Source organism: Alosa sapidissima, chromosome 17 (assembly GCF_018492685.1).
Source record: "Alosa sapidissima isolate fAloSap1 chromosome 17, fAloSap1.pri, whole genome shotgun sequence".
Classification (NCBI taxonomy): domain Eukaryota; kingdom Metazoa; phylum Chordata; class Actinopteri; order Clupeiformes; family Clupeidae; genus Alosa; species Alosa sapidissima.
Window position 1 is genome coordinate 17,692,659 of NC_055973.1, and position 12,083 is coordinate 17,704,741.

General features: G+C 38.7%; 1 protein-coding gene across 2 annotated transcripts; it reads left to right on the forward strand.

Moving 5' to 3' along the window:
• The first annotated feature begins 4,719 nt into the window (after positions 1 to 4,719).
• On the forward strand, positions 4,720 to 11,058 carry LOC121687923 (inositol monophosphatase 1-like). Of its 2 annotated transcripts, none has more exons than XM_042067123.1 (9): positions 4,720 to 4,836; positions 6,511 to 6,591; positions 6,722 to 6,855; positions 7,121 to 7,225; positions 9,494 to 9,539; positions 9,654 to 9,762; positions 9,862 to 9,970; positions 10,282 to 10,433; positions 10,645 to 11,058. In XM_042067123.1, the coding sequence occupies exons 2-9, from the start codon at positions 6,529 to 6,531 to the stop codon at positions 10,767 to 10,769; spliced, it is 843 nt and encodes a 280-aa protein (XP_041923057.1). In that variant the 5' UTR covers positions 4,720 to 4,836; positions 6,511 to 6,528; the 3' UTR covers positions 10,770 to 11,058. The 2 variants fall into 2 exon arrangements, with proteins under 2 accessions (XP_041923057.1, XP_041923056.1); XM_042067122.1 differs by having other exon boundaries at positions 4,724 to 4,836; positions 6,508 to 6,591.
• Positions 11,059 to 12,083: the final 1,025 nt, after the last annotated feature.

A 12,083-nucleotide genomic window follows, 5' to 3' on the forward strand; every position in this document is an offset into this window, starting at 1 on the left:
TAGCTGTGCGCACAATGCTACGGTCAGAGTTGGAAAGTAACTAATTACATTTACTCACGTTACTGTATTGAGTAGTTTTTTTGTGTATTTTGTAATTTTGAAGTAGTTTTTCAAATTAATACTTTTATTTTTACTTGATTTCGTTTTGAGTGAAGTATTGCACTTCGCTACATCACAAATCCCATCAGTTACTGAGTAAAAAAAAAAAAAAAGTTAAGACTAACGACAACCTGAAAGGAAAGGAAGGGGGGAAATTGCGCCTGGAACCACTACAATGATCAGCATGTAGCCTATAGGCCAGGGCATGAATCAAGCTGGCGCCAAGATGGAGATGGAAGTGGATCACGAGATACCTCAGATTACCTGTGTAACCTAGGAACTGTATTTTCCGCTCTTTCAATGGGTTGTCTCAGTTCTATTGCGAGACATTCAAGCCGTTTAACACCCTGGGATTTCGTGTCAATACGTGTGTGCTCACCTTTCTTTGGAAAGAAGTTTATTAGCAGCTGTTTCCCCTCATTTTGATCTCTCTCTTTTTCCTGTTTTTGCCTTTGTTTTTTGGTAATCCGACTTGGTTTTCTTGGAGAAAGACATTACCAGGAGCACAACAATTAGCTGTCCACTACTAGCGATGCTCAACTACAGTGCCGGCCCGAGCCTTTTGGGGGCCCTAAGCAGAATTTGATTTGGGGGCCCCCTCCCACAACGTGGAGTCACCTGTGCTTGGCGATAATTGACAACTTCACACTATAATGTCATATTATAAATTAATACAGTGAGGTTATGTATTAATACAGTGACTGATTATGAACTACTGTCCCCCTGGACACAGATGCATAAGGACTCGGTAGGCTCATTCAGTAATCCATCCTTGCTCACATGCCAAAAATGTTTTGGGGCTCCGCTCTAGACTTCTGGCCTCATGTGCTTGGTAAACCAATGTATTAGTTGTTATTTACACCAACCCTGTCACCTTTTAATCTTAGAGGGTACTAAAATCACAGATTTATTTGAAACATTCATATTCAAAGTGAAGCACTAAGGGTGGTTTACTGAAGTTGAATTGACAAATAACAAAATACAACAGCATTTGTATTTGTTGTAAACAAGTACATCCGTTTAATGACCTGTTTTTTCAACAGATTTGCAGAACAAATCCGCAAATGTGCATTAAATGAGCAATCTTCAACTACAAAATAAAACCAAAATAGACAAACATTAATAATCAAAAATAAAATGTCCCAAAAAAATAGATACTTATTCCTACTTCGTTCCTGGCTTTCAGGTATCTGCAACTCTGCAGTGGATGAACCTGCAGTGATTAAATAAATACATAAATAAATAAAACAAAAACTATGTTAAATGTGTCATGTCATATTAACAGGCTATGTAACCATTTGCCATCAAGAAAACCTCACCTTCTGTGTCATATCAGCCATGGAGGCAGACACTTGATGAGGTAGAGTTAGGTAGTTGTAGAGATGTGCTCCAAAGTACTTCAACAGTGTCTCTGAAAAAATATATATATTGCATAAGTGCATAGTTGATCGAGCAGAATGAGTTTATTTTGCTATCATTACTTACACTCATCAACAAGCAATTCCACATGTAACAATTCATATTCTGTTGGCAAATGAGGCAAAATCAAAAGTATACTTAATTGCAGTGGTGAACGTTTAACATGGTGATCTACTGCAGCCTAAATATTAGGGTAGCACCGCTACATCACTTGCCACTATCTTAATCAAATGTAAGTTTATTTCCATCACAGAAGTCTCCCCACCCAACATGGTATATTTTCTCAAACACTACCATCTCTCTCCAAAGATCTTAGAGCAGAGCGCACGTACTGTTCCATCTTTGCCTATGAAGATGGAACGTTACCGATGCCCAGAGTCGCGCTAGTCAGTGGGTTGGGACTTTGAGCCTGGGCTTAGCTTGCTGTTGCTATCAGACTTACCACTATGTCACATATTATAGAACAGTAATAAACTATCAACACTTTCAGGTGCAAAATCAGAAACAATCCCTCTGTGGTAAATTTGCCTTCAGCTACGTTTTCATGTAGGTACTGTAGTGCTAATGTCCACTTCAGTCAGCTAGCTAACTTTAATTTACAACATAAGCCCACCTATGGCTAGGGTACATGCTTGATTGAACATCCAAAACAATCCCAATATCCTTGACATCTGAAATACACCTAGATAAATAAATATTAATGGGAGACATTTCTCTGTTGATGGCAAGGATTTAGCTCTGGTGATGGCTTATATTAGATCATGACAGCTAGCTAGCTACCTCAAGCACAAAACATACTGTAAATAATCATGCAAACATACCTTTATCTTGCTCGTTTTTCTCCTCCTCTGTCATTTTCTTCTTTCTGTTTTCGGCACCAGAGGGATACGTCCTTTTTTGTGACTTTTCTTAACATTACCGTCTCTTCCGATTTTTGAACTTGATGCAGTGTCTGCACGAATTGTCTATGAACCCGAGGTGTCTAGTTTATGCGCGTGACTCAAAGGCTGGCAGACACAGTAGAGGTAGGCAGGCATATTGATCATGAAATCAGAATTTTCTTGTTTTGAATTATTAATTGTTTCATTTATTCATTCATTGATGTCACAATTGTTTACGTTATTTATTATGTAAAAAAAAAAAAGAAACTCGATTGGGGGCCCCCTGGTGGTCAGGGGGCCCCAAGCAGCCGCTTAGTTCGCTTATGCCTCGGGCCGGCCCTGCTCAACTACGTAAACAAAATGAGATACCTTATGAATCGTTGTGCAGGTGGACCAAACCATTTTGCGCTTTAGCAAGGGAGAGTGAGAATGACCTTAGACCTTGTCAAACTCATATTAGGTAGTGGGCCGGATTTGTTGGAATGAAACCTCGTGGGGGCTGTCATTGTCATGGTCATTATCATTTTTCTGCATGGGTATCAGAGTGTTGTTTGATTATCACTTATGAGCAAACAATTATGTACTGCTGTCACATACTGCTCTTTGTCTCTTGAAATGCCCTACTTCCATGTTACTTTTTCTGCTTATTCCTTGCTGAGGATGGTTTGTAGTGCTAGGTTTAATCAATTTGTCATACCATAGAAATATTGGTTATAACACATTGTTGAAGAAAACTGGATGTGAATTTCTTTTTTTTCTGACTTTCCGTTCCTACCAAAAACATCTGGGGGGGCCGTTAAACCTGCTGGCGGGCCTGATGTTTGACACCCTGCCTTAGACAGTCTTCACTATTTTTTTGTACAAAATTTAGTCAGTCAAACTTTACATTTTGTCTGACATTCATTTTGACATTTAATTTGGAAATTAAAATATTCAGGTAAAATAAGATATATTCCAGACTTTTCAAGGGCCCTCTCCTCCATTGAGGCCCTCTAATCAGTCCCACTTTTCCCACAGTCCGAGGCCCTTGGATCTGCTGAACCCCTTTACAAATAAAGTAAACTGAACTGAAACTCAACATGGGCCTGCCTGCCGCAGATGCCTGTGAGCAGCTTTTCAGTTGTACTGGATTACTGTTCACTGCAAAGTGAGCAAGGATGAGCACAACTAACTTTGAAAATCAACTGCTGCTCAAACTTAAAGGAGAACTCTGGCGATTTTTCACATACAGTCCTGTATATCTCCGTTTCAGCAGCCAGCAGCTAAGGTAGCCAGGCAGCTACAGCGCTACACTCTGGGGGGCATGAACATGGGGGCTCACAAACATGCCCCCAGAAGGTAGTGCTGTAGCTGCCTGGCTATTTTAGCAGCTGGCAGCAACTCGAGCTGGGTAAAACTGATTGTTTTGGGTTTTTTTCTGCCCCCCTCCCCCCCCCCCCCCACACACACCAGAAAAAAAGTAACTAAGTAACTTTTACTTAAAGTACATTTTAAATTAACTACTTTTTACTTTTACTTGAGTACATTTTCAGATGGGTAATTTAACTTGAGTCATATTTCATCAAAGTATTGGTACTTTTACTTGAGTACAATATTTTAGTACTTTTTCCACCTCTGGCTACGGTATTAAAAAACATTTTTATCAGACTGCATATTAGAGTTTCTCTTTGTCAAATATTTGCTTGCTAAGGATGTAATCTGTAAGGTTTTCTTCAATAGACATTGACTGACTATTAGGGGCATCCATCCTTAGTTTATTTTGAATGCAAATGCAATGCCATGCAAATGTGTGGTGGGCTTGCATGCTCTATTCTCAGCAGGACACAATGAAAATGGTGTGTGCTTTAGTTTACATTTTTACATGTATGGTTATTTGTCATTTCATGTAGGCCTATTTGCTTCTTGAAGACTATATACTTTCTAGTTAATCCTTAATAAATAAATAGTAGATTGCCATAGGCAGTGGGCATAGCCAATAACCTATTAGTTGTTTAATAGATTGATTAGTTTACCATGAGGATAATAATGGCTACCCCGACGATGGAACACGGTGTGCTTATATTGTTGGTTCATACTCAAACACCCATTTTCTTTGAGCACTAAGGCCTATACTGTGCATCACATTTCCTGTCTCTTATCAGCGATGGAGATCTATAGCATGTCTCCTAAAGTGATACGTCAGAAATAAACTATTGCAATGATTTCGAAACAAAAATGTGTTAGTTTATTTAAGAGTATTTTTCCACGCAACATGTTGACTCATATCCCAGGCACATGTGCATGCAGTTAGGTTGGTATGGTGTGGAAATATTTAGGGCGGTACTGGTACTTTTCCTTTATATCGTTTCGTGCCAGCTATTTATTTCCTCTCCTCTTGGTTCAGTTGCATTACATTTAGGAGGATCTTGAAGTACGAAGACCGCCGACACTGACAGAGGTAAGTAGATGAACATAAATCCAGTTGGTTGCTATCTACTGTAAAGTTTCTGTTCTGAGTTCGTTTGAGGACGGTCAAAGTTCGTTTGAGGACGGAAACGATGCTGGCGTTGCTCTGGTCCATTTCATAAGATCAAGTGTGATTGTACCGATATGGATTTTCTCATGTGAACAGTCGTGAGCACCATTTTTGTCAGTAAAATATTTATTCAAATAGATAAATGTATGTGCAGATGCACGGAGAATGGGGCAATATAAGAAGTACCAGTGCAGTCCTTTTGCCCATAAGCCTAAGTGAGGGGATTAGAGGAGCATTGTTGCACATTCTATTCTCTGTTAATGGTGATGATATATTTATGCTATGTTGATGTGTTGTTCTTTGGCCATATATTGAAACTGGTGCACATATCTTATTTTACTAAGTCTAATGGCTATCAGCTTTGACTCTTACCAGTGTTTTGGTTATGGTTATGGGATTTGGCAGACGCCTTTGTCCAAGCAACATACAAAAGAAAACAATATAATATTTAAGCGACATACAAAAACAATATAATATTTAAAACAGATTAGAATGTTGGTCAAACTATAATAAGGAGAATAGCAATAATAAGCAATAATGTCCATTCAATCAATAATAAACAATACTAAGACTACATTTAGGAGAATATCAATAATAAACAATAATGTCAAATTAATCAACAGCCTAATGAAAATAAAACAATATTATACAAACCATAATGCATAAGAAGCGCTTAAGGAACTAAGTGCATGTTGAACAGAAATATCTTTAGACCCCTCTTAAACGACCCAAAACTATCACAGGAACGGAGAGCACTGGGCAACTCATTCCACCAACATTGAACCACTGATTTTGATCACGTTTTGATACGGAAGTGTGCAGGCATTATTTTGACATTTCATTGCTCTTGAGAGAATGTAAAGGCTTTTTAATTGTTAAAACAAAAAACACCCTTGGATATTTTTTTTATTGTTTTGGATATTCAGTGTTCCCCTCCCAAAGAGCTGAAATATAAATCTTTGGAGTCCAGGAAGGGCTAATTTTCAACATTTTGTGATTGTTATTGTACAGCTGAAAAACAAAATGAGGTTTAAGTTGTCTTTTTGTGGTTCATCTTGGGAAGACCAGCTAAAAGAAACTGAAGCATGCGTCACAAACAGGATTGCAGACAAATGGATTACGTAACATTTCCTTTGCTTCTGGCTACCCCATGAGACTTTATTTTATTGTTAGGGAAAACAACTTTTATGATTCCTTAGAATTTGTTTTCCTGGTTTGGCCACTACACCTTTAAAAACTGATGTGTTTCATCATTGAAAGTTGACTCCCTGATGAAGGGTTTCTGAAATGCATGAGAGTTTAAAACGACCAAGCAGAGAGTGCCTGGAGTTATTTTTCCCTTGTTCTGCATACAATAACAATGTTCAAACACTTCTTATTGTTATACCTGCGAAACAGGTGTGACTGTATAGCCTAGTGTACCGTTTTTATAGTCGGTTTTTGGGTTAACTTACTTCTACTATATGTCCATTAAAGATTTTGGTTTTCTTATGTGGTTATGGGGAACATTTGTAAACATGTCTTATTCTTGACTTCATAACTATTTTCATATCATTTCATATAATTTTTGACACCTGACATGAACCCTTTTAGCAGGAATACTTGAAGAACAAAATGGCAGATCCTTGGCAAGAATCAATGGACCATGCAGTTGTTGTGGCCAGGAAAGCTGGAGCAGTAAGTGCCTAAATATATCGACACATACTGTATTCATTCTCAGGTTGCATTATAGAACAAAGTGAAAGTAGATCATTTGGGCGAGAGTTTTAGTTGTGTTTAACAATGTTTCTCCATGTATCTTGTCCAGGTTATCCGAGATGCACTTCAGAATGAGGTTAAGATTATGACAAAGAGCTCATCTGTGGACCTGGTCACCAAAACTGATCAAAGGGTGGAGAAGATCATAATTCAATCTGTCAAAGAAAAATTCCCCACGCATAGGTGCAACCATGCACTGCCACACATTCATTACCAATGCAATGCACATAGAAACAAACTTGCAGATTCTCTCTCTTTCTCTCTCTCTCTCTCTCTCTCTCTGTGTGTTAATACAACCAATCTACACGTAACATGCAAACAATGTGACCGAGAGAAAAAGAGAGAGAGAGAGAGAGGACATTGCTACAGTATGCCCTCACTGTATCCTGATGTCTGTTAGCTTACTGGCTGTATCAATTGAATGCCTGTGTATTGATCTCCTACCCAGCTTTATTGGAGAAGAGTCAGTATCTGCAGGAGAACCTTGCATTCTAACGGACAACCCCACCTGGATTGTCGATCCTGTGGATGGAACGACAAACTTTGTACATGGGTAGGTAATTCTGTTAACATCAATTCAGATCATTTCCAGACAGATTTGTAGTGTGTAAGTTTTGTTTAATGCACTATTTGAATCGATACATTTATAATGAAATAAAACTCAACACAATGTGGTTGAGCAGGCCTCCACCTACTGTAAACTGCGGTGCCCTGAAATGAACTTGATCTTGACCTTTGAACAAATGTGACCCCCACCTTTGAACCCACAACCTTGAGTACCTTGTCAGTGTATCTAGCCTTTGTTGTTATTATGTTTGCACGTTGACACTGATTTTTCAATCAGTGTGCTCAAACATTGTTGTACATGTGACCCCTGGGCCCTTTGGCCTAGTGTACCTAATTAAGCATTATCACCTGGAGAGAAGAAATGCTCTTTTCTGATTGGCTGGCTGGGTGTCTCCGTTTCGCGTCGGGGCCGTTTTACAACCTCGACCGTGCATTCATTTCTGTGAACAGACCACCGTGTTGTCCATTATCCCTTACATATGGCACGAGTGAGAGTAGCGTTGGTAGCAGATATCGCCATGGATGTGAGTCAGCTGTAGGGACGAGTTTGGACATGCGTGCCACATGCAAACCTCTGTGAAGTTGGAACCCCATTTGATGAAAGTATTTTGATTTGTTTGTGCATCATTTGAGCACGTTTGAGCAGGCAAAAAAAAAAATTTGGGCTCAAACCGTCGTAAAGAAATGTAACTTTAACTTGCTTATTGAGCTGGGGTCACTCAGCACCCCATTGACGCCAAAACGACTACGAAATACATTTCTACATTGTTTGTGCACATTTGTGCAGTCAAAATAAACATTTATGCAACATTAAAGGTTAACTTCTTTAACATGATTTGAGCACAATTTTTGTTATTTTGCCTGCACAAACGTGCACAAACAATGCACTAACAACTTGTATTCATGTTTTCATCATATGGGGTGCCAACTTCACAGAGGTCACATGCAAGGTTTGATGAACATCACTTAAGCCACCTGTGATATATCACTTGTGTATCTCCAGAGCCCGTCTACTTAATACTTCCTAATAAGCCCCATTGTATCGAAATTGGTTGCAGTTCCATTAGAATTCCACTGGGGGTGATCGCGGGCGAGTGCAGGTTGAATGGGGGTCTATGGAGCTAGACGGCTAAATGTATCTCTTTCACCTGCTTGTCGTAGAAGAATCGTAGATTTTATTGTAGTTTATGCAAGTTCAATATAGATTTTAGATCTAAAGTTGAATGAACGAGTACTTATGTCCTTTTCATTTCTTACAGATTGGGTCGTTGTTACCCATAACACGCTAGCATTGTGCTAATGAATGACGTCATTGACATATTTGAAAGGCTTTTTAGAAGTATTACATGACTGTAAAAAATATAATAATCAACAGTGTGTATTTTCTTTGCCTCTCCTATCAAATGCAACATTCAAATTACTACTCAAAAAATTATATCCAGAGAAAAGTGGATATTGAGGGGTAAAGCTCCAAAGACCTCCATGCATTCTGCGCTCGCCTGCGAGCGCCCTCAAGTGGAATCTGAGGTGGAACTGCAACCAGTCCAGAAACCGGAAGTAACTAGACAGTGCCAATTCTCTACCGATTAGACATTCTCTGGTATCTCACACACTGTATAGGACACCATGTCACCTTTAGCTTTGACACCACAACCTTGAATCCCCTGTAGCCAAATTGTGATTAACTGTACTGTACAAAGTTTGAAGAAGATTCTTCAACCCTCTGTTTTCAACCCATGTTTCTGTGACCCCTGACCCCATGACCTTGATTATCTAATGAGTCCATATACTCTTCCTTAAATGTGCAAAGTTTGATGATGATCCTGCAATCCAGAATGGGAGATATGATGCATTGCAAACACTGTGCTGTAACAGACAGAATCAGGCATGCACAGATGGACAACTGGAAAAAAGTATGCTTGCCTGTCCTCTAGGGAGGAGTAGCACAATGGTAGCACAATTTATGTCTGGGGTAATGCTCTGCCATCTGGTCATTTATGGAAACATTGTCAATGGTGGTCAGATCTCCATTGAATTCTATTCTATTCTATTATATTCTTGAATTTCCCCTGGGGATCAATAAAGTATCTATCTATCTATCTATCTATCTATCTATCTATCTATCTATTGCCGATCAGAAGTCCGTAATAGGTTTCCATATCTAGTCATGTACTAATGTGCAGTTACATTGACAATAATTTTCACATGCAGATAATGACACTAAATGTGCCCAACATTTGCCCATCTCTGACAGGTTTCCCTTTGTAGCTGTGTCAATTGGCTTTGCTGTCAACAAAGAGGTATGTCCAAGCAACATTGTATGCCAAACCTGATTTATCTTAGTCAAATGTAAACTGAAAATAGCATTACCTAAACATCACGTTTCACTGAACACACTAATATGTGTTTTCTAGCTTGAGTTTGGTGTGGTATACAGCTGTTTGGAGGATAAAATGTACACAGGTAGAAAAGGCAAAGGTGCCTTCTGTGATGGAGAGAGGCTGCAGGTGTCTGACCAAACAGGTAAGCCACATTTTATGTAACGGTATGTGTTTCTGCTCTTCTTAGAACAAGTATTGCACAGAACACAGTTGAACACTGCTTTTTTTGTATGTTTACCAGACATGAGAAAAACTATAATCATCAGTGAGCTTGGGTCAAACAGAGACCCTGTGGTGGTCAGCAAGATATTTTCCACCATGCAGAAAATCCTCTGCATCCCAGTGCACGGGTGAGTTCTTTCTCCTTTGACATTAGATTGTCAGAGCATGTAGAGTTATTCTTAAGTAAATCATTTTTTTAGCTAAAAGCCACATGGGGTGTGTCATTGTTCTGTTGATGTGTTGTAAAGCTAAACAGGTAAAGAACAAGGTATCTCTTTTATTTTAAAAAGCAATAAACCTTATTTACGTAACTACATGCACCATTGATTCCGAGCCCCATTGGCAAACACATATTCATTGAGATGTATATGGTAAATATCATCTATTCCTATGATATAAACATTTTAAAAACAATTCTTTCATGTTCCTGTCTGTCCAGGATACGTGGTTCAGGCACTGCTGCCACCAACATGTGTATGGTTGCATCAGGGGCAGTTGAGGCCTTCTTTGAGATTGGGATCCACTGTTGGGACATCGCTGCCGGGGCAGTGATCGTGACAGAGGCTGGTGGCGTCCTCATGGATGTGGATGGTAGGGCAGCTGTCAACATTAAGACAATATTGATTAAATGATTAAATATGTTTAGTATACGACTGCATTTGGTGATATGTCTAATCCTAAAACTTTTTTCTGTTGCTTTTTGTTCATACAAATATGTTCATAAATAGAACTGTTGAGTTGTCTCTTGAAGTGCATTCAGCTGTTCTAATTAAAGTTTCATAAATCCCTTTTTTTTGTCTAGGAGGACCATTTGACTTGATGTCAAGAAGAATGGTTTCAGCAAATAATAAAACGATTGCTGAGAGGATCGTCAAAGAGATCGAAATTTTTCCTGCAGAGAGGGATGATGCACCCAAAAAGAAGTGAAGGCTTAATGCCATGTCTCCTTTATCACTGCCACTTTTTATAGACTTTCACAACTACTGTTGGCGCTTTGAAGCCCTGTGAAGTCATAAGTTAGATGAGGAAACGTAAAGAAGTTTTGTCCTCTGCATTTCACGGCAGACCATGCATTGTTGAATGTTATTTTATTTTATTTTTTACTGTTTGCCAAAAATGTTTTTTACTGTATACCAAATAATGTTTAACTGGGCATTAGTAATTAGAAAAAACTGTAATGTTGATAATGGTTCTAAAAATAAATGATAAAGCAGTTCTTATGTTCCTATGTTATTGATTTTGTCACATCAGAACTTTTTCCTTGTGTAAAAGTATATCCTCAGACATTTACAAATAGTACCACCCTGCTTGTCCAGGATGCATCAAATAAACCACCAAATTAGTTGTAGCAAAGACTTGAAATCAGATGATACATGCTACATCTTTTGCCAAAAATCATTTATGAGTGCCATAAGGGTCTTGATAAATATTTTTGATTGACATGTTAACCCAATATATTTCAAACAATGCAATAATTTCTCTGCATTTTTATATTTTTTGGTGTACACCCACCTTAGTCTTAGATATATTATGGGCAACTGAAATAATAATAATAAAAAAGCTTTGTCTTCTCAGTCTTCCTATTCCCGCCTACTTCACCCTGACAACTACATCTTGAACACGTAATTGCCCTAATCATCAAAAACAACGATAAACTGGCAAGCAATTGTCTCCTTTTCTAAAAAAAAAGAACTGTTCAATACATTTTCCATTAACATGGCTTCATTTGGAGCAAAGGGGGGACAATTACTTTGAAAGGATCTTATTTCACTCTTGTAATGCACTAATTTTCTTGTCAGTATCCTTTTTCTGTTGCCAGCATGGCATCTTTGAGTAGTCATTGTGAATTCTGTCTTCTGTGCCAATGCGGAACAACGCCTTTTGAACCCTAGCTGGCCTCCACAGTTGGTCAAATGAGCAATGCTGAAGCCTGAGTTGAAGGAATGAATGCACATAATTACTGCATGCTGTGCAGATTCAGCCAGCAGGGGGGAGTGTTGCACAACACATGGTGTTCTATTGAAGAAAAGTGCAATTCTTTGAAGTTTATGTGTGCAGTTGTGTGCCACTCTTTTTTATGTTTAATTTCTTTTTGCCGAGATATAAAACAGACAATGTCATATGCCATTATTTTGTTACCATTATGATTAACTTACAACAGAGAGATACAGTATATAACACACACACACACACACACATGCACGCACGCACGCACACACACACACACACACACACACACAC